The sequence below is a fragment of the Thamnophis elegans genome, chromosome 11 (genome assembly GCF_009769535.1).
Source record: "Thamnophis elegans isolate rThaEle1 chromosome 11, rThaEle1.pri, whole genome shotgun sequence".
Classification (NCBI taxonomy): Eukaryota; Metazoa; Chordata; class Lepidosauria; order Squamata; family Colubridae; genus Thamnophis; species Thamnophis elegans.
The window spans coordinates 33,457,115-33,481,016 of record NC_045551.1 but is presented as its reverse complement, the minus strand read 5'-3'; the positions used below and the strand labels follow the sequence as shown (position 1 = coordinate 33,481,016).

The window sequence follows — 23,902 nt, the reverse complement described above, 5'->3', positions numbered from 1 at the left end:
AAACACAGGAAAGTTGTTATGTGAATTTCTATTCTTCCACAGTTGTTAAGGGAATCACTACAGTTAAGTTAGTAATATGGTTATGAATTTTGTTGTGGATCCGGTTTCCCCACTGATTTTGCTTGTCAGACAGTCGCAAAAGATGATCACATGACTTTAAATACTACAACCAAAATGTGACCCTGGGGGATTCTGCAACAGTTGTAAGTATGAAAAACTTATGTAAGTTGTTGTCTGTAAGCCGCCCAGAGTCCCCTGGGAGTGAGTGGCATACAAGTACCAATAAACTTCAAACTTTTCGTAAAACTTATGTAAGTAAGTCACTTTTTTTCAGTGATGTTGTACCTTCAAATGGCCACTAAATGAATGGTTGTAAATCGAGGACTACCTGTATAGAATTCCCTTCAACTTCCACCCTAGTCTTCTGATCCAAATCTTACTCCTTAGCCATGATAACATTACTGCTATATTACACCAGGCTGTGTGAGCACTTTGTCTTGAAAAGCATAACTAACTAGAACCAATGTATAAAAATGTATTGAAGAGAGAGCTCAGTTAAAAAAAATATTTTTTAACTTTTTAAAATCTTTATGCATTTACAGGTTTGGGGGGGTGTCTACTTTTTATTTTTGCATATATCTATTAGACTAAAGGCAATGCAGACAAAACAAATCCCACAGATAGGAATTGTTTAAAAATAAATGTCCTTGATGTCTAGCAGACCTTTCTTAAGTTTTAGCAGGCAGAAGGAAGAGAGAATTTGTTTTAGTCTGAATGGTTTTTTTGACAGAATAACTACATAATATATTAGATATACTGGTAGTATGTCTTTATATTTCAAAATACATGGTTCATTTTCATCATGCAAGTAAGGAAATATACATTTTAGACATCAGTGCTCTACTACCAAATTCCCCAACATTTCTGGCTTTGCAGCAGTGGTGGGTTTTAAATTTTTTTACTAACAGTTCTGTGGGCATGGCTTGGTGGGCATGGCAGGGGAAGAATACTGTAAAATCTCCATTCCCTCCCGATCAGCTGGGACTCGGGAGGCAGAGAATAGATGGAGGCGGGACCAGTCAGAGGTGGTATTTACCGGTTCTCCGAACTACTAAAAATTTCCCCTACTGGTTCTCCAGAACTGGTCAGAACCTGCTGAATACCACCTCTGCTTTGTGGACTGGCCAGGGGAGGGGAGGAATAGAGGGAATAATTCTGTGTGAGTGATGGGCATGCATGCCTGCCACTCACACAAATGGAGTGTTCACATGTATTTTGCCCGCTACTCACACAAGTGAGGATGTGCTCAAGTGCACATTCAACTGCCACTTCTATAGACCGGTTCCGAACAGCTCAAGGCCTGGTAGTGGGCTACAACCCGGGGATTAGGGACTTCTGTTCTAGTATACTGATCAACTGTTATGGGATGAGATATATACCAATAAAGACCAACCAGCCAATTTATAGTGAAGCACACATGCTTTTAGGAAAGTTCTATATATTACTGGCAAAGCAAACTTTTATTCAGGTAAATGAAAAATATACATAGCCAATATGTTAAAAAGTATTTCACATAGTATAATAGGTAAAATATAATACTATCGATGTAATATGTTGAATATGTCTAATATTCTAAGAACTATATTCTTCTATTCGCTATGCAATATAATGTGATGTACTTTTTGAAATGATTACCTTTCTGAAACCTGCTGAGTTACAAGTTAGTGACTACACACTTATTATGCTAGCTAAAATTATTGTTGTGGTAATCTCATATAGCATGGGTCACTACATTGAGTGACAATTTTAACTACAAAATGTATTACACAGAGTATGTGCCACCACTGAGAAAACCATATGGCCCATATCCCTCTTGGGTCAACTTCGAACTGAACCTAGCCGATGCCATCTTTTTGTTCCTCAGTTGCCACACAGAGAGGGAAGCGGGGGGAAGGAGGTTGGAGTGCATTATTAGACACAACAAAGAGCTTTCTCTGGAGATCCAAGGTCGTTTCTACTGGCAACAAATAAGGTTGGAGAAGGAGTGCCTGAAGAGCCTTCCAATTAACCCAATTGTTGAAAGTGACCTGTGACACTTGGGGATGGGGTAATTTCCTAGTTTAATTATACTGAAACCACAGGAAAGATTTAGATTTAGTTTTCCATTGAAGCTGTGCCGATATGATGTACTCAATAAATAAGACCTTTGAGAAAGAGCCAAGTGTCAAGAGTTCTGATTTGCTTGGGTTTGTTAGTCAGAGCCTTGACATCTTGCTCATAACAGGGTTCGATCTTAAGCATCTATCTAGATGATGTAATAAGATGGACAGAATTGTTTTCTTTTAAACAAGGCTTCCCATAAGATAGCACAGTGTGGTATCCTATAGAGTTGTATGGATTATAACCAGAACTTTGAATTGGGCCTAGAAGTCTATTCCAGACTATAAAATAAGTGTTACTTTGCAATGGTGGCCCCTGTCTGCCAGACGTTGTAGCTTCTGGGTTGTCTTCAAAGTTGATTCCAAATGTATTCATTGCAGTAAAATTCACAATTCCGTTGTAAGTTATAACTGGCACATCATCTAACGCTGCACAAAGGCTACATTGACAACACTGTTATGGACTTGCTCCTTCACAGAAGAGTGACTCCATCCAGAGTCACAGCTATAACTAATATTTCAGGGAGGTCTAAATGTTTATGGATGAGCAGCAATTCTGACTTGCTGGGATTTAGCCTGAGCTTGTTTCTTCCCATTCAGCATGCGACACTCTTGAAGCACCAGTTTGGCAGCAGAAATATAGTACATAACTGAACATCATCACACATAGATGATACCTCATTCAGATCCATCCAGTGGTTTCTTTCAATAGTTTCACATAGATGCTAAATAACATAGTGTCCCATACTTGAATAATTGTGCTAGGTAACTATTCCCCTATGATTATGAAGAGTGGAGCCTCTATAAAATGGTCCTCTGACCATTTGAGTAGGATAGCATAAGAGCCACAGTGGTGTGGTGGTTAGAGTGTAGTACTGCAGACTACTTCTGCTGATCACCGGCTGCCAGCAGTTTGGCTGTTTGGCAGATCGAATCTCACCAGGCTCAAGGTTGACCCATCCTTCCATCCTTCCGAGGTGGGTAAAATGCGGACTGAGATTGTTGGGGGCAAGATACTGACTCTGTAAACTGCTTAGAGAGGGCTGTAAAGCACTGTGAAGTGGTATATAAGTCTAAGTGCTATTGCTATTGTGAAATGCACTCTCTTTTTAAAACCTTTCCTAGATGATGAGGTGTAATTTGAAGAGATTAATTATCTAATTTGAAATCTTCGATTTTCCTTGAGAAACTCATTGAAAACTTTGTATTCTTTTGTGAGGATAGGCTGGATGGATATATAAAGAGCAAAAGAGGCTAAACTGTTTGACGTAGAAAAACAACCTGTGTGTTATTTTTAGTTAATAGCCTTCCCACATAACATTTTTAGTGCTACAAATCAGTATATGTTATATATATATATATATTCCACAGATCCTTATTTTAAGGTATATTTGAGTACAAGTAAACAAATATGAGTTGTCCAAGAAAAATAGCTCATTCATTAAGTTTGATTGCTTCTGTTATGCAACTGGTAACAAACAACACAACTATCCCATATAATAGCTGTGACAACAGCTTTCTGCCATAGTACAGGTAATTCTCAACTTACAATCATTCATTTAGTGACTGTTTGAAGTTACAATGGTACTGAAAAAGTAACATGACTGTTTTTCAAATTTACGACCATTGCAGCATCCCCTAGTCATGTGATCAAAATTCAGACACTTGGCAACTGACTCATATTTATAACAGTCCCAAAGTCATTGCATGCTATAACTTCCTCCTCATGACATTATACTTCAAAACGTATATAATGATAAGTCTTCTATGACCACAGCCTCCATATTTTGTAGAGTACTGAATGTTGCATTGTATGGTGTTATCTGACTTACGTGTAGGATGTGGCAAGGAAAGTTTATACTACTTATATAAGAAGAGGAAATCACACTTGCCAATTTTCTACAGGTATTGTGAAACTGAGGTTATGAAATTGACTAGATTGGATTCTCTGGTTAGATCAGATTGCAAGTTATACTAAGGGAACATTGGAATGATAGAAGATGTATCTGATTCCCAATTCCTGAAAGCAGAAAGCATTGTTTCATGACACACACACATACAAACCTATAGCAGGTGATGCATGAAGAAAGAATTATTCACACCTCTGCACCTCCATAGACAAGAAATTGAACTCCAACAAATCAGCAACTTGAGCCGAGAGTTTTTATTGATTTTGTTGGATTCCTATTTGGGAAGCCCTGATGTTTCTTCTTCATACTTGCTCTCTAACCAGTCTGCAGGAAAGTGAGGGGGAAGCTGATAGTGTCTGCAGCATTGACTCAATCAATGTCTGTTTTCATGTGGATTGTGATGTCACATACAGTACATGCCCAGGAGGAGTAATATATGTGCTGTCATATTGCAATACTCTTCATTTCATTGGGCAAATGGGGTGGGCTCCTGGAGATGTAACTCTTTCTAAGTGTAGGAGTTGTTGGACATACTTGCCGTGTGTCTAGTGAGCAGCAGTTGTATTTTGGAAAATGATTATTACCATAGTAGCTTAAAAGGGGCTTTGGGATAGATTCTGCCATCTCTGAGGGAGACTGGCAGTTTAGAAATAAGAAATATAAACAAATAAGAAACAAACTTTCCATGTCTTTTCTTTGTTGCTACTTTGGACTGCCCCAGTTCTACTGAATAATTCCCAAGTAATTTGGAGCCAAGGAGATTACTTTGGAGAAACTATGCAGAAATGGTTATAAAACAAAAGGATGAAAAGCATGAGAAAGCAGCTCATGCTGTCTCAGCACTCATTGATAGGGTATAAGAGGGAGAAAATGAAAAACATGAACTCTATTTTAGTCAAAGATCAAATTGATTGAGTCATCTTTTAAGATTATGCTATTATAATCTAGATCAATGAATAATGGTTCCAGTCAAATGTATGGAGTCTATTTCCTGACCTGATCTGGGATGTGGTAAATTGGCCACAGGAGCTTCCTCAAGTGAAGTTCTTTGGTTTTTCTCCCATCGGTTATAGAAATCAGATCAATAAATGAAGTGCTTCTTGTGCTGAGATACAATGGTGCATGTACACTGATTGATTATGTACCATCAAGTTGTGTCAACTCTTACCGACCACATAATTTTCCTCCACAAACTACATGATTATATGTATATGTGCACATGATATCTATATAAAATTATAGATATTTGCTTTTAAAAATAAACCATCTGCATTGATTAGTGCTATTGATTATTGTGTTAATCTCCAGAAAACTGAGATACTGTATGTGAGCAAGCACTTTCCTGCTTAATGGTTTGTCACAGAAGTTAACGTATTTCAGATGGGGAAGTCTTTTTTTTTTCCAGCCTCATCAGACTCCATGAGCCAAAATTATAATACTATTAAAATTTTATTAAAAGGGTTTGCCTCTAGAATTTTTCAATGTTTGGATTTTTTTTGGAAATTTTAATTTAATTAATTTTGGGTGATTATGGATATTCTTTTAGAGGGAAACTGGCACTATGTGTTGGCCTCACATTAGACCTCACCCATAATTTTACAGGCATTTTAAATGTCTGTAGTTCATGAGCAATGTATTTCAGTTGTAATATGAGATATGCTCTTGATATAAACTACTTTTCCGCTTGTCAAGATAAAATATATTTTCTTGATAAGTGGGAAAGTAGTTTAGTTGATAGATTAAATCACTGAACAACCATAATGATAAAACAACTGGCTAAAAAGGCACAGCTTTTTAAAATAAATCCATATTGTATTTCCTTGAGAGAAAGAAGAAATGGAAATCTATTTTCAACATCCTAAAAGATTAAGAGCCTTTAGGGGACTTTTTGATCGTCACCGTTTGAACAATCTACTTCTCAGTTTAGTCTTGAAAAAAAAAGGACCTTGATTGGCACTTTGTTTCCCCATTTATATTGTCTTTGGCTTGTTTGTGTATTTATATCCCATCTCCTAATCTTGCTGTACCACTCCAGAGAATTAATGCAGTTTGAGTTAGAATCAATAAAACACTTGAATAATTAATAGAAACTATAATAATAGAACAAAAATAAAGTTGAAGTGCGCCTACCTTGAAGTGGCCAAGGTTGAAAAGCAATGATTTAGATGATAGTCACTTTGATGCAGGGGTTAAGGACAAGGAGTTAGAAACCAAGAGAAACACAAAACCAGCTAGGGAAGAAGGCAATGGCAAATTACTCCCAAAACAAGTAACTGTCAAGAAAACTGCCAGGACGTGTCAGGAGTTGACTCAAAGGCAGTAGTGGGATTCAACCAGTTCACACCCATTTGCTAGAACCGGTTGTTAACTTTCTAAGCAGTTCGGAGAACCGGTTGTTGGAAGAAATCATTACATTTTAACTTTTTTAATTCCTCAAGGTGCTCTGGCATCCTGTCTGATTTGTAATTATGGGTTGCAGTTATTTCTAATCTAATGATTGGTATTTAGGGAAGGTTTTTGCAAGCAAATAAGCTTTTTGAATTTTTGTGCAGGTAATCCTTGACTTACAACAGTTCATTTAGTGACCATTCAAAGTTACAATGGCACTGAAAAAAGTGACATGACCGTTTTTCACACTTATGACCGTTGCAGCATCCCCACTGTCATGAGAGGCCAGATGAGGAGAAGCATCTCTCTATGTGAGTTATGCCGAGTTGGCAGTGCCCACCCAGTCACATGCCCACCCAGCCATGTCTACTCAGCTGTTCATTAGGGCAGAGACCCAGTTGTTAAAGTATTTGAATCCCACCACTGCTCAAAGGGATATATGTGCACACACACACAAATAAACTGGGGGAGTGGGGAACATTACTGATGTTTAAAGTAGCCTTTTCACCATCTAAAACTCCAACTTCCCCCAAAATACACCCTGGCTGAACAGGGCAAGTCTCTAAGTGCAAAGATGGATATATTTTTAGAAGCTTGGGATTTATTTTATTTTTAGAGGCCAAGGTTGGTGAGGTGGTGATGGTAGAAGAATTGAATTTTTATTTTTTTAAAGTGTTGTTTGTAATTTTGAACCTTTTTAGTCGTATTTTTTAGGATTTATTCTCTAGTATTTTTGTAGGTTTTGCCCCACAATGTTTTGAAAGAGTACTATAATGCTTGGCAATTGTGACACTATTATTTGGTGAATCAGATGGGTGCAACTGCAGAAAGGTGGATCCGAGAGTTGTAGATTTCCCAACCCAGAATTATGGGTTGAAGAGAGACTGGCAAAATGGAAGCAAAATGAGATAAGGTTTTAATACGTAAAGAAAATGGTCATAGAAAACTAAAACAAAAATTAATATAATTTTGCATCCAGAAAGTGCCTAAATCACGTAGAGTTCCCCTAACAATAGCTGACTGTGGAGAGGGATTTTAGTGACTGACAGCTTTGTAATGTTTTAAGCATAATGTAGAGCAACATATGTAGTTTATGGAGTCGCAGGATGGAATAGTTTATCAGTGTCATAAAAAACATAAGAATAGGAACAATACTTCTTCACTAATTTTGATGCCAATATTAACAGCTGCCTGGAGTTGCCTCTAGATAAAATGGGTGGCCCAGAATACAGCACACAAATAAAATAAAATCAATCAATTAATAAAAATAAAAGTTAATGTTATTTCCATACAATAGTGCAAAATCATAGAATAGTCTGTGATATCTGCTGGGGGCACATTGAGAGAGTGGCTTATCCACATAAGTAATTTATAGCATCATGCAGCCATCACTAGAGTGAAACATCACCAGTGTTGTTAGCTTTTATATCCCTGCAGCAATGCTGGATGATAGTATAAATCACAAGTGTAAATAGTCTTTAGGTCAGTGTGATCTGATGTGTTTACAAGGAATGAATGAATGATTCATTGATATATACACACACACATAGCATTCTACATTAGTATTAGTAGCAGTGAGATGGCTGAGGTGTCCTATGAAGCCACTAGTTGTCCCAAATACTTTGAAATGTTGAAATAACTTTATCTTTATCATATATCTGAAATGTTCCATTGGAACAGGACTATTGCTACTGTGAATACATTTCTCTCTGTCAGTTATGAATATATGCCAAAATGGACCTTAAGCCTCAGGAAATCTTGGTACATTTTCCATTGTCAGGCACGAGTGAGCAGCAAATCAAGCACTCAATTTGGTACAACATCCCTTCTTTAATGTAAGCTGGCACTTACAAGAGAATCCAGGATTATATTGACATTTTTTAGAAATATAAAACCAAAGAATGCTTGGCTAGTCAATGCATGTGTTTAAGTGTCTATTGTAGAAAATATTGTGAAACAAAACTAAAGAGAAGTGCATGCAGAATTAAATAATTTTATATGAAATAAACAGTTGAAATATATTTAACTCCTGACATGCTCTGGAATAGACATCGATTTTTACCATCTCCTGAAAAATTCCTTGAGACAAAGGTAGCTTTGGATATCTATGATGTACTTCTCTTCAATCCATGAATCCATATGTGTTCTTCTTTAAATGTTAAATGTTCTTAATATCTATGGGGAACATCTGATATAAATATAAAAATTGAGTATTTTAAAATAATTCATTTTAATTGGATACTACAAAATGGATTGTAATAAAAGCAGAGTATTGTCATTAGACTAGTTATAACTAGTCTTTACATTTTTAAAGGAAAAATACACATGGAACTTTTATTCATCTTTATAAGCAACTCAGTGATGATGGCAAACAAAACATGCACAGATCACCATCATAGTTGCAGATGGCCAGTAAGCAAGGACTATCTGCATGTTGTTCTAGTGATCTTGAAATATTTCCCAGGTACCAGCTTATTAGTGTTTGGAGAGAAATTAGGAGGGGGAAAAAAACTATGAAGTACATGTTCAGAATGCCTATGAGATAACAGTAGAGTCATATATTGTGTGAACTTCAATGCACTTTCTGAATGCTAAACCCACAAAATATAAACATTTCCTCCTTATAGCAAAGAAAAGCCCCAAGTTGCATGATCTCTTAGAAGGTTCAAAGGATTGTCTAGGACAGAAGACATTAATTTTTGACTATTGAAATCTTTTGGCAGTTAAAATGGAAATGAATTGTTTTTGTAATAAACTATTTGACCCTTCAAAACATGATACCAAACAAGAAACTCTGCTGCTTGTGAGTCACTTCAGTAACTTTTTTTAGAAGTAACAAAATGGATATGAAACTATTTAACCATTACATGACCAATGTATGCTTCCTGATATTTTATCCTTTAATTAAAATCTAGTACATGTGTAATAACTGTATCCTTACTTCATTCAAGTTCACAATCTTTGTTGGGCTTCAGTTTTGATTAATTTTAGAATTGAAGAACCTAGAAGGAGATTTTTTTTTCATTGTTGTTAGTTGCAAAGTCATATCTGACCCATTGCGATACCAGGGACAACATTCCTCCAGGCCTTCCTGTCCTCTAACCCCCTCCACTCCGGAGTCCATTTAAGCTCATGCCTACTGCTTTGGTGACTCCATCCAGCCATCTCACTTTCTGTTGTCCCTTTCTTCTTTTGCCCTCAATCTTTCCCAGCATTAGGCTCTTCTCCAGTGAGTCCTTTTTCTCATTAGGTGGTCAAAGTATTTGAGTTTCATCTTCAGGATCTGGCCTTCTAAAGAACAATCAGGGTTGGTCTCTAAGACTGACCAGTTTGTTCACCTTGCATTCCAAGGGACTCGCAGGAGTCTCCTGCAGCACCATAGTTCAAAGGCCTCAATTCTTTGGCGCTCAGCCTTTTTTGCATTAGTGAAATGAAATTACAGCAAAAAGACTAAGCCTATGGGGTGAAGTGTTGGTGGTTTCAAGTATCTTCTCTCCCAGAAGTCTTACAAACACTCAAAATTTAAACACTCTGTATCCTACCTTGGTGTAATGACTTGATAGTTCTACTGCTACTACCTATCTTCCAGGAGGATGCCTTACAGTACCTGTTGCCATACTTACTATGTTCGGTGAGACAAATAGGGCCTCTACATCCTGTCCATCTTACTGACATGGGAGCGGGAAGAGGAAATAATTTATTTAGATTTATAGTGTTGAAACCCAAGGCTAGGAAAATCTCCGTGGAGCTCAAAAGAGAGAAATAGAACCTGATGTTACATTTTGAAGAGAAAAAAAAATTAAAGAATATAACAATTCCTTTTTAACTGCAAGTAGGTGCAAGCAAAACTATCAGTGGTGAAAAACATAAAATTACAGAGCTGCTTGAACTTCATCCTAAACGAAACTCTAGTAAAATATACACAAAGATAACACTCTTAAGTCCTGATGGCGAACCTATGGCACGCATGCCACAGGTGGCACATGGAGCCATATCTGAGGGCACGCAAGGCATTGCCCTATGTCAGCTCCAGTGCTCCAGTGCGCACTGCCCAACTGATTTTTTGCCTTCTGGGGGCAGGGGGAGGCAACTTTCGCCCTCCCCAGGCTTCAGGAACTTCCAATAGCCTGTTGGGCCCATTTTTCACCACCCACATGCTACAGCAACTTTGCTGAAGCCCGGGGAAAGCGAAAAACGGCCTAAAGGGCCTACTGGAAGCCTGGAGGCTTCATTGAGATCTGCATGCATGCGTGGAGGGGGGAGCTCGGGGGGTTGTGGATATAGGCACCCACGCATGTGCTATTGCGCACACCCACGCCCTTTTGGCACCCAAGCAAAAAAATGTTCGCCATCATTGTTCTCAGTGAACCACCAGATAAGATGGCATGCTCCTATGAAGAGGCAGTCAGGTGCAAAAAGGATCCACGTTGCAGAAAAAGACTGATTTTACATATGGTCAATGGATTCCAGAGACAATAACATTTAATGGTATATACATTTCAAAATAAAAAGCAATCTGTCACATTATTGCTAAGTAAACCATCGCTGCCACCAATGTTTCTGGTTGTTTTCCCTGGATTTTTCAGATTGTTGTATATTGTCCATATACTCTTAAATCAGAGGTTTACAAAAGCAGCTGTTACTTTTCACTTTTATGTAGACTCAGTACTGTAAGTTAACCTCAGCTAACTTCTTTTAAAATGACCAAAATCTTCTTTCTCTAAGAAAGAGGAGGAGTTGAAGGGAGCCTATCTCTTGCTGCATGCTCAATTTTCATGTTGATTGCAAACGTCTTCTGTCTGCCTGGCATGCAACTGACAGTCTGTGAAAGCAGACTGGAGTGGTTTCAGAATGAAAACCTACTATATTTAGATAGTATAATATTTTGCATGTACAATAAAAATATGTAAGTGAGCAGTTAATTTGGTAGTCAATGGTTGAGGCTGTCAGAAGAGCAAGAAGCTATAAAAGGAAGTAAAGAACAAGAAGAGTGGTTAACTGATTCCCTTGTGGCAACATTGTGCAATTGGGAACTAAATAGTGTACAGTTATTATCAAACTTATACCATTAATATAAATACTTTGAAAAATAATGTGTATAAAAATAACTGTCTACCTTCAAAGCAATTCCTGTACAGACAATGCACAAGCACAATAACTGTTCTTATAGTTCCTGAAGTCCTAAAGCAATTCACAGGTTTTTGACCAGGCCAACCTCTTCACTATTATCTACTGCTTTTCTCAAAGATCCTATTTGTTTTAATGTTCCTCCAAAATACATGCAGTATGTGTAAAAGAAGCAAAATACAGAATGTTCATGGGGGGGGGGGGGAAATCCCAAGGTATATGGTCTACCTATAGTCTCAATTAAGTAAGTGATAGTCCTCATTTAACAATCACAATGTTTGGTCATAAGTTATTGCAGTCATTATGTCCTGACTCAATTTTATTATTATTTTGGTGCCCTAAATGCAATCATGTAACTGTGGGGTGGGGGTGGGGCAGCAGTCATAAGTTCAAGGATAGGTTTCAAGTAACTAATTTGAGGTTCCCTGTAAAGTGACTGGTTAATTAACCAAAGTTTACCTGTATTGTCTGTAGTTTGAATAGCAATGTCTGGTATTCTTTTTGTATTGATTTAATATATGAACAGAGAAGTGTGTAATACATGAACAGAGAAGTATGAAAACTGATACAATAGTAGATAAATAACGTCTTATGCAGTTCTAATTTACAAACTAAGGATTCTGCAAAAAAATGTTTGGGTTTATTATACAATTAGCTTTACTCTATATAATTTTTTCATAAGAACTGTCTCACATTTATGTATTTTGTTGCATGCTCTTGATTGAAGCAATAATTAGACATCCGTTACATGTATCGTATATCTATCATGCTTTTCTGCCAAGCAAGCATATGTGATTGTCCTCTTCAACTTTCATGATATTGGAGTGAAAGTATGATAGCTCTTAGCCCCGAGAAATAGAAACTCGGTTCTATGAATAGACTTCAGTGTTCAAAAAGAGTTGAATGAAATCCAGTTTGGTTCAGCTCTAGGAAAATAAGAAGGTGCTTTGGATCATTCTATTTAAAACCCCTATGTGATAAACTTTGTGCCAGTCTTGAAAAACAAGTAAATTAAATCTTGCTCTGTTAAAAGCAGCTTATGGTGAAACAGAGTTTGCAATGAAAAAAAACGGAAGTAATAAACATGCAGAAGTAAAATACTCTAACTGAACTGTATAATTGTACTAATTATGTTTTTGAATAAGTCATGGGATTCAGGAGATATTCATACTGAGGATGACTGAAGAAGAAACATTTGGTTTTTCTTCCTGGATGTCCTTAAGCAAGCTGTGTTTGTCTTTTTCTTTTTAAAAGATCAGAGGTAATTGTTAAAAGAGCTGGATGTTGTCTATTTGCAAATCACTATCCTGTTCCTTTCCATTAGAGTATTATATTTTAATTACTTATGGGATGTTTTTATTAGTTATGAGTCTGTGTCCATTAAAATGATTTGTGTTGAAAAGGGAAATATTATTTATGTTTTTTAGAGCCTCTGAAATTGGTGCTTCACCCTTTGTGTTCTCATTATTTCAGAGCCTTCTACGAGCTCTTCTGTTGAGTCACTTAACTTCCAACTTGTTTGAAGTGGAAGAGAAAAAAATGTCTGTTAATAATAAAACTATAAAGTTCCTGACCAGCAGTAATTATTGCTTTGTCCTGTTCTATGGATGTTTAACTCTTGTTTCTCCTTGCTGAGCAATTTAGCACTATTAAACAAGGTGTTTACAGTTTACAATAATTCATTTAGTGACCGTTCAAAGTTACAATGGCACTGAAAAAATGACTTATGACCATTTTTCACAGTTATGACCTTTGAATCCCATAATCACGCATAATCAATCAAAATTCAGATACTTGGCAGCTAGTTCATATTTATGACCTTTGCTGTGTCCCAAGGTCATGTGGCCACTTTTTGCGACTTTTACAAGCAAAGTCAATGTGGAAGCCAGGTTCACTTAATAACCAGATTACCAGTTTATCAACTGCATTGATTCCCTTAACAACTGTTAACAACATAAAAGTTGAAAATGGGACAAAACTCACTTAACAAATGTCTCACTTAGCAACAGAAATTTTGGGTTCTATTGTAGTTGTAAGTCGATTACTATCTGTAATGACACCTAGATTGGATCGTGACAATTTTTATATTCATCCCCTCCTTTGTTCATTTGGAGGAACTCTGGAAAGCTTATCCAGCATTGGATTTTCCAAAAATGGTAATCGTGGCCACACTTAAAAGACACTGAAAAATGTTTAGGAGATTTTGAATTCTAAATTGTCTTTGCATAGGAAAAATAACAACAGCTAAACTGATGAAATGAAGATAGGTTGCGTAGCAAATGCTTACATAAATATTAATATTAGCACAATTATTATGTCATCTATGCCTTTAAAGCCCATTTTATTGTCTTAATAGTAATTTCCCAAAATATATTACAGAAAAAAATTATGCTATCTATTAAATAAAAAGGTGGATGACTTTCCAATTAGTAAAATATATATTCAATATTTTAAGCAAGATAATAATTGATAAAATTTCTTTTGGTAAAATATAATTGTATGCCTTTTATTGATAAGACTAGCCAGTTGGATATCCGTGCTTTGCTACGGAACTGGAAAAGCAGTAGGTAGCATTCTTTGCCATCACACTGCATTATCCTGTAGCTGTAAAAGGCAGCAGTAGACACGGTCTTCTTGAGAGGAACCTTGTTGTTTGGGTCATACTGAGGTATATTGCTGTAATAGTCATCTTCTCCTTGGCAGAAAATCAGAGGGTACTGGAGAGCGTCATAGGTATGGTGCGTCTCACTGATTTGTAACAACCTGTTGTCTCTGCTGTGGAGAATGACATCTGTCTTCTAAAAATCGTAGCCGACACTCAGAACAACCACTTCTGTAGTTGTGAAGGCATTGAAACAACCTCGGTGCTCTCCAGAAGGCTTCCTATTGGCCTTAACTACCACTTGGAAATTCTTGTGGCCCTTAGGAACAGAATCAACAGCAGCCTTAAGTTCCAGAATATACTTGTTGTGTTCACGCAACAACTTATGCAGTTGGCTAACCAGTTGTGGATTAACGCCTGGTTAGATTCCACAATGGATGTCCCTCTCACTGTCATCATCATCAACAAAGTATATCTGGAGAAATGAAGGCTGCTGCTGAGGCCCTGTCCTGTGGTAGATCTGCCCCTGCACTTTGAATATTGGCATAAAATTTCCCTCTTTCACGGCTCTGGCTCCAAAAGATGTCATTTGGAAGCATCCATTGTACTTCCGGACAGCAGAAAGAAAGTGTTTTGCCATTGGATGCTGGTGGGTGAGAAGGCTGTGTAAGCATTCAGTGTAGGCTGAAGGGGAGGGAGGTGGACTTTATCGCCACTGCAACACATCCTGGGACTCTCGCCTATCAAATGTAAGTATAATGCCGAATGGTGCATCCCATCTGTACTGTATCTGATGGTTTCTAAGTTCTGCAACTAAAAAAGCATAATCTCTCCTGGCTCTTAGCATTTGAGGTGGTATCTCTTTCAAAACAGTCAGGTATTGACCCCCAATTTGGAGCTTGGTGTTATAAGACTCTTGTAATATTGTGTTTCTGAGCTCTCTTGTAGTGAAATATATAACAATGTCTCGAGGGAGCTGCTTCTGCTTTGCGACCCAAGAGTTAACGCAATAAACTTTATCGATTTGCCAGTCAAACTTAGCCCCCGGTCTTCCCACCAGACTATCAAAAGCTTCTGTTTTAGGTTTTCCTGTTTTTCTTCACACAACCCCCTTATTCTTAATGCCAGTTCCATTTGCCTGTACTGTATCATAATAATTTCTTTTTCAGCATTTTCAACTGTTTGTTGTACCACCTCTGTTTTCGATGTCAAGTTGATATTAGCTTCATTAAGATCCTCTAGACTATCTTCAATTCCGGAAACATGTTCTGTCAGTACAGTTACAAGCCCCAGAATATCATCTCTAATTTTAGCAACCCTGGCATCAATTTTATCATACAACTCCTCTTTAAGTTCTTTTATCTCCTCTTTTATCTCCTCTTTAAAATCTTTAAGTTTGTCTTCCACTTTAATTGTCTGAGTGTTGAGAGCCTCATTTAATTCCCTCAAGAAAAATTCTTTCGTTAGCAAATCTCCAGTAGGGGGCATGGAGAGCGGAGGCTGCGACTTTGTGCTAGGTATTGGCGATGTGCTTCTGGGGGCTGAGGGAGGGGGTTTCAAATTAGGATTTGGTTTTGAGGCCATTCCAAGTTTTATCTTCAAGCAATAAGTAAAACTCTACTGGCCCACTGTACAGCTATGGAAAGAGATACTAAAACTCCCCTTTATTTTGAAATTTATGAGGCTCCGTAGGACTTTGCAAAAGGTTTCAGAAGATAAACATTGTAGCGAAACAGTTCAGCATACTCATCGCCATTTTAAGTGTCTCTATATTAGCAGAGTTAACGGAAGAAAGAAAGTCTTGTAAAAGTGAAACTAATTAGTAAAACTCTGCTGGCCGGCTGTGAGGCAAAGTGATAAATCACTCCCTTCCTTTGAAGTTTTAAAGCTCCGTAGAACTTAACAAGGAGATTAAGAAAATAATCATTGTTACGGAAGAATTCAGCAGGCTCGTCACCATTTTAAATGCCTCTTTAAATAGCTAGATTAACGGAAGAAGATCTTGTAAAAATGAAGCTAGGATTTGAATAAACAATTAAAGTTCTCGCATACAAGTTCAGCTCATGTTAAAATCAAATAGTTCAAGCTTTGTTCTGAGTGGGAGAATGCTTACTTCATGCTGCAAGGCAGCTGGAGATTCCCAGCACGGATACAGTTCTGCCTTTGGCTGGCCCCCCTCTCTCCGCAGACACAGAAGCTGCAAAGATCAAAAGGCACTTGCACAGCAGAACTAATCTTCTTCCCTTCTTGCCTGAAGAGTAAGATACCTGTCAGACGTCTGATAGACGATCGTCTAAACAGATAACACGACCAGGAACTCGGGAGCAGCTATGTTAAGCTGCTTCCATCAGTAAGCACCGCCCAGGAAGTCACATCCTAGGACTCTCAACCTGCCACTTTAGAGCACAGCACCAGGCACAGTGTAACAGGAGTCTGAGATCAACAACCTTGTCCCTGGAGTAATCAAGCTGAGGTTCATATTTAAAACCAGAAAAATACTTATTAGTCCAAGGCATTGATCTCATTTGTGACTGATTAACATAGAGGTTATTAGATGTATACTTTTTTACAGCCTTACTGACTTAGGGATGAGTTTGACGATACTTGTGTGCAGCTTCCCTTACTTGTGTTGTCCTAATTGCATCTGTAAATCTTTTTCTTTGTTTTTTTTTCCTCTTTTCCCTTTGACTGTTACAGTAGAAGCAACAGATATGTCTGAACCAGGGGTGGGTTTCTCGCCCCGTTCCAACCGGATCGGTTGGAACGAGGCCGGCGGCGTCCTCACGCACGTACGCGGCGCGCGCGTGCACGCACGCGGCGTCCTCACGCACGCACGCATGTGGCGTCCTCACGCACGCACGCGGCGTGTGTGTGCACGCACGCGGCGCACGCATGCGTATTAGCGTCTGCGTGATGCTCCAGCTGCTCCTGGAGGATCGCGCAGGCGTTCTGCGCATGCGTGGAAAGCGCGAAATTCAAAAAAACCGGGTAAGGAGCGGGCGCGGGTGTGCGGGCGCGCGCGGGCGCGGGGGGGGGCTTCGCCGTTCCCGGAAGTTACTTACTTCCGGGTTCGGCGACCAACCGGATCGCAGGGACCGGTGCGAACCGGTTGAAACCCAGCCCTGGTCTGAACTGAGGAAGAAAATAAGGGAAAAAAATCTGTCTTTGCCTACCAGCATCCATTGGTATTCATCTGGCTAGTGTCCCGTCAGTGTGTGGGAGAGTTGAGGGGTGTTTGGAAACTCAAACAGTATTTGCTGTGTGAGCAAGAAGGAGACAGGAAGGAGCCTGGGTGTGGCTTAGCTCAATTGTCCTGTAGTAAAGCTGCTTCCTGCAGTGAAAGTAAAACTGAAACTGAATATTTTTTCCTCTGCTTGTGTTTTGGATTTGGAACAAATTTCTTTTCAGGTTGGGAGTAGAACTCTTTAGCATGAGAGCGCGTTAATAATAATATAGGAAATACTAATGCTTTGATGGTTATTTTGAAAAATCATTTCTTAACGAGCACCTAGAAGCCAAGAGGAATATACATGGCAAATTTGTAGTTTGTAGGTTTTATGGTTTTGGAGATTTAGTATGATGCATGAGTGGCATTTCACTTTTATATATATAGATTTAAACTCAAGCGTCAAACTTGTTTCAAAATTTTATATTACGTTTTAGAACCTTGTGACCTTTCTTTTTATTAATGGAATTCAATTAAAAAAAAACTCTGTAGAATAAGCATTGTGACAGTTCATTCTGTAACAATGAATGGCAATCAATTGTGCAGAAACAGCCAAAGTTGGACTTTGATCTGTGTTGGGAAGTGTTATTTTATTTTTGACAGAAAGTCACTTGAACTTTTCTATTCCTAGAAAAACTCATTGCTTATCAAAGAGAGTTTCATGCTTTGAAGGAACGCCTTCGCATAGCTGAGCACAGAACCCTGCAACGTTCTTCTGAATTAAATACCATCTTGGAGCAGTTCAGACAGGCAGTAGCAGAAACAAATGGAAGTAAGGATGCATTGAGCAGCGTTTCAGGTACAAATTGATGAATTTGCAGATTATTGGGCTTGCTATTCAATTGAATCAGAAATATTAATTTTATTTATTACTTCTCTTTATTACTATTGCCTTTCTTTTGAGACTGTTGATTCTGTCATGAGATTTAGTAAAGATTAATGTTAGGCATGTATTCATTAAACCTATTCAAACTCTTCTCCCAGTCATAAACACATATATGCCTGCTTTTTACTGTGCTCTTTGCTTTCTTCTCCATCTATATGGAAACAAGGGAGATATGTGACTTATTTATTTGATGATCAGAGCAACAGAGATACATTTAAAGAAGGTAGTATTGCTTATAGGCTTAACTCAGGTCTCAGCCATTTGTTTTTCCCTTTCCAACCAAAAATCTTGAGAGGCAGAAACCCAGAGACCAGTCTATGATAGCAAAGTGATATAAAAAACTCTAACCCTTGCAACTATCCAGTGGTTGGCTTGTTTGGTTGATTTGGTTTTGCAACCGAGGAGCCAGGAGATGGAATAGAAGCAGAGAAGGAAGACAATAGAATCCCTCAAAGGGTAGAGAAGGATCAAAGGCAAACTTTAAAAAATCTGGCTGCTTTGACAGATTTGACAGATGAATTCCAAACATCTGCCACCTTAAATGGAAATGTTGCTTCTGTTCTTAAAGTGGTTGAATAATATGATGTATGAGAGGTTGCTTCCATTTCTTTTGCACCATTGGACTATCTAATTATTATTATTATTATTTGGTGCTCTAGTCTATATCTTATATTTGGTCCATTGCATTAAGTCATAGTGTAAATTTTATTAAGAGACTATACTCATTTGTCAGTGTTTACTAAGGAGATAAATAGAATGATTTGGGGTGGGGAACGGACAGAAAAAAAAAAACAGTGTGAGAGCAACTTCCAGCTTCCTGCCAGCTTCCCTATTGACTTTGCTTGTGGGAAGCTGGCAGGGAGTGTCAGAAATCAAAATCTGGTGACAGTGGCTGACCACAGGGGCACTCTAGTAGCATAATTTGGCAAAAAAGAAACCCAGGTGTGCGAAAATATTTGAAATTTCAATTACATGGGAATAAGGGGTCCTGTTCTATGAATTCTTTGAGTTAGAGAATTTGAAGTACTTTGATTAAAAATTGTTGCCCTACGATGCACTGTTTTAGTTAATTGGATGTTAAAAGGAAACCGTGTTCTGAAAAGGAAGTGGTGTGCTTGCTGCCACCTGTCAGCTGCTTCTTTTAAAAAATGCCCCTTTTCCTGGGCTTGCCTGGATGCATAGTCCCAGAAAGATATTCACTTGAATAAATATTTAGATAGCCCCAGAAAGATATTCACTTGAATATTCATTGACATTAAAGTGGTTTGAAGAGCATATGAAGATCTTGTTGCAACCTCCCTAACTCAAGTGCATATTTTCCTGGGCCTTGTTGGTATTACCAGAATCGAGGAAAAGATGCAACTTTTTCAGAATGTCAGAAGTGAATATACCCATGACTCTTATGCAAATGTAACCCTTGTGTTTGCTTTCAGATGAAACATTAAAGTTGATAAATGAATTGACAAGCAGAAGATCTCTTCAAGTGCCAAATATATATTACCACTTGCCTCATTTGTTGAAAAATGAAGGAAGCCTTCGACCCTCTGTACATGTTGGCCTTGGACGAACAGGAGGTAAACTAGTAAAATCAATACGAGTGATAGGTCGAGGTGCTTAAACATATACTTAAAACTGTTGTAGCTAGAGTCAATATGACTTCTAAGAAGCAGAAAATGAAATTTTATTTTCTTTGTTGTATTATCTCTTAGATTTCAAATTGAATTTTTTAAAGTTTGGTTTCAACTTTCTTACTTATTCTTTTATACAGATCCTACTGTTTTGATGCTGTTATAAGAAAAACAATGGATTTGAAACAGCATGTATTTACCTTAATTAAAAAAAATAACTGAAATTTTGAGATCATAATTTAGCCAATATGGATGCTGTGCAGAATTGGATTGGATTAGTTTGTCCTTTTGACTTTTCATAACTATTTCAAGTCAATAGCTTTAATAAAATGTCATATTTACTCTGTTCGTCGTCTTCTTCAGTTATTGTTTTGTCTTTGCTTAAATAATGTGTACAAATGACTCCAGAGTAATTAGAATAGCCATTGAACATATTGTAGAAAAACGTGCACATTACATTAGACTTTACACATCATAGTAAATGTATATTTTCTGTACAGAATGTATAATACTAAACAAATAATGTGCCTGAGAAAAATTATGGCTGCTTGATTAGAATTTTAGAAGTTTGCAAGGCAGAATTTCCCCATGTATAATGTTTATATATTTACATGTAGTCCTTCTTTAGTGACCTGGCTGAAATAAGATCATAAACATAGTAGCAATTTAGCTTAGTAACAAGTTTGTTTAACCACTTAGTTGCTTGTCCCAATGATAGTCACTAATTAAGACTACCAGTATTGAAAAGATTTATAAGGCCATACCTCCCAACAAATCAGGATTCTGGGTGTTGTGAAAACATCATCAACAGTAGAAATAAACACAAAAATCAACCAAAAAACCCCATACCCCCAAAAACCAAAAATATAATCAACACACAATTGATATGGCCATGAAAACATATACAAGCATCACAGATAAGCTTAATCACCCACCTTGGCCCAGTGGTGGGATTCAGATAATTTAACAACCAGTTTTCCAGAGTGGGAGGAGGGAATGGTCACACGTGGGTTTTATCACAGCCTGATTGGTCCAAGACTGAGAGGAAATCTATAAATACCGGTGCCTGTCCATTGCTAGCCCAGATTCTCTCTCAGTCTGGTCCAAGTTCTGTAGAGTAGTTTCTTAGGATTCTACTTATTTTCTCCTTTTGGGTGAGTTCTATGCAATCTGATTCCTATTTGGCTAATTGGGCACTTTAAATCCTTTTAAATTCTAAATTGATCTGCTGTGGCCCCAAGGGACAGATCTCTGCCTCGGGCAGCTGGTGGAGGGCCCAGTGGGGCACTAGTCTCCCCCCCGCAGGCCAGGAGCCTTAGCCTGTCCCCGGGTAATGGGGGTGCGGCTCCTTTAAGCTGCTTAGAAGCGGCCGTTTTTGCAGCAGGAAAGTTACAAGTGGCTTCGGAGCCTCGAGGGAGCGAGCGGCCCGCCTTATAGCTGATTGCTCCGTAGGGGGCCTCGTTGCAGGGTCCTTTGTTTGTGTTGCCTGGGGACAAAAGAGCAGGGGTGAGGAGAGCGTGTGTGTGTGCCGTGTGACTCTCCCTGCTAATTTTAAAGTAACGCTGGCTAGAAAAGCCTGGCTGGGCTGCTGGTGATTATTTCCAGCCCTTTTCTCCCGCGCACGGAGTTCCGGCGGCCATTTTGGAGGCTGCCACGTGCGTGAGGCCTTGCCTTTATCAACGGGCCTAGTGTGGCCTAGTGAGCGGCCTTGAGCCTAGGTCTCCCCACAGGCTTCAGGCCCTGGTCTCAGGTGGGACTTTGGAGGCCGATTCCTGCTCCTTTTCGTCGGGCACGTGAGTGGGGCATGGAAGAGGGAGCGGAGATTCCCCAGGGGCAGGGGGCGGGCCCAACTGGGAGTGAGGAGGCCTTGGATCAGGAGGTGGGGAGGGGGGCTCCCCCTCAGAGACCCCTTTCTTCAAGGCACCCCTCCAGTTCTGTCTCTAGGGATGAGGCAGCTCGCCATAGGGCACTGGAAAAGACCTTTGCCAGGGCAGAAAGGCAGGCCCAGTCCTCCAAGCCTTTATCTAGGGACAGATCCAGGTCCCCTCTTAGGCCCATTTCAGAGAGGTCACCCCTTAGGGGTTTTAGCCCGGCTTCTTCAGGCAGCTCCCCTGGTAGGTCGCGGGCCTTCTCCAGGAGGGGGCGTTCTCCATCCCCCATAGATGATCCTCTGGAGGGCATGTCCAGAGGCCCCTGTTCCCCCCAAAGGTTGGCCCCTCAGGGCCCGGCTTCTACTTATGGGGATGTGGAGGATCTGGATAATCTCCCTGAAGGGATTAAAAGGCTTATTTCTGCAGCCATCACTCGGGGCATTGCCCAGCGGGACAAAGGCTCCCTTTACTCTAGGCATGGGGGGCTGAACAGGGCTCAGTGTCGGGCTTCCTCCCCTTCCATGATCAGTGAGACTTCCTTCCTGGGTGGGGGGGAGTTACCCCAGGAGATGGGATTCTCAGATGATGAGAATACCACTGTTTCGGAGGAGCCTTCTTCCAAGGTCCTATTTATGCCCGCATTGTTTAAAGTTCTCTTGGATAAGGCGAGACACACCACCAAGGTCGGAACTGGGGATCCCTCTGTGCCCCCCCCCAAGGGATCCCGACATGGTCATGTTCTCTGCCACGGCCACCAACAAGGAAGAGATCCCTGCCCCTCCCTTGTTCCTTGAGGTTCTGACCGACCAGTGGGCTAAACCTTCCAATTTCTCTTCTCCAGGTAGTACCGACCGTCGGCATTATAACGTGGAGCAAACCTTTGCTCAGGCCATTCAGCTCCCGACGATTGACACCCCTGTGGCCGCATTGGTGTCCTCCTCCCCGGTGGTGTCGGGCGATGCGGCAGATAAGATGAAGCCGGAGGATAAGCGCGCAGAGCTTACTTTGCGGAAGAACTTCAACGCCACAGCGTGGGCCATTAAGGCGGCGGCCTCAGCTTCATACTTTAATCGTGCCACGGTCATGTGGCTCAAGAAGCTGCAGGAACGCATTCCCATACAGGAGGACCGGATCCATCAGGATCTGGTCAAGATTCTGGCAGCGTGTCAGTTCTCAGCTGACGCGACCTTGGATACGGTCAAGTTTGCTTCTAGCGCCCTGGCCACCTCGGTCACCTCCCGTAGGCTCCTGTGGTTACACCATTGGCAAATGGACAACAAAGCGAAATGGGATTTGGCGGCTGCCCCCTTCAAGGGGCCCGATCCTTTCAGGGAGGCCCTTACTCGCATCCTAGTGGAGGATAAGGACAAAAAGAAGGTCCTCCCCTCCACGGCTAAGAAGGCCGAGAACAAGTCACGTCCTTTCCGTAGGCAATGGTATAGGGCCCCTAGCTTCGGCTATAACCAGCGCTTCTCTTCTTTCTCTTCTGACAGGCAGTTCTTGGGGCAGCCCTTCCAGGACAGGAGCCAATTCCAGGGCCAGGCTCGGCGGCCCTTTCGTGGGGGAGGCGGCCGTCCCTTCCGCAGGGGGAAGTGACTCGAACCCGAGTCATCCCATCGGCGGCTGCCTCGCTCTTTATGCGGACCGGTGGGACGACATCACGTCGGATGCCTGGGTCCGAGCCACGGTTCGTTACGGGCTCAGGTTAGAATTTCTCTCCACTCCTCCAAATCTCTTTCGGTCGTTCCCTCCATCCCGGAGTCGAGAGCGCCGCCGCCTGATGAGTCAGGCGATCGCCCACCTCCTCGAAATCCAAGCGGTGGAGGCGGTTCCCGCAGGGGAACGGGGCCTGGGCCACTACTCAAATCTCTTCGTGGTCCCGAAGAGCACGGGGGGTTGGAGAGCAATTCTAGACCTCAAGCGCCTGAACAGGTTTCTGGTCTACAGGCGGTTCAAAATGTCATCACTCAAGTCCATCCTTCAGGGCATCAGAAAAGGTGATTTCCTGGCCTCCGTGGATCTCACGGAGGCCTATCTTCACATTCCCATCCTGCCCGCTCATCGCCGGTTCTTGAGGTTCTCCCACGGGTCCCACCATTACCAGT

General features: G+C 40.2%; 1 protein-coding gene across 2 annotated transcripts in view; it reads left to right on the top strand.

Annotated features, from left to right (window-relative positions):
• MGAT4A (alpha-1,3-mannosyl-glycoprotein 4-beta-N-acetylglucosaminyltransferase A) overlaps positions 1-23,902 on the top strand; it is a 67,694-nt gene that overhangs the window by 10,373 nt on the left and 33,419 nt on the right. For both annotated transcript variants that reach the window (XM_032226616.1, XM_032226617.1), the window contains 2 exons: positions 18,044-18,211; positions 19,732-19,872. In XM_032226616.1, coding sequence (XP_032082507.1) covers positions 18,044-18,211; positions 19,732-19,872 — 309 coding nt within the window. The remainder of the gene's footprint in view (positions 1-18,043; positions 18,212-19,731; positions 19,873-23,902) is intronic.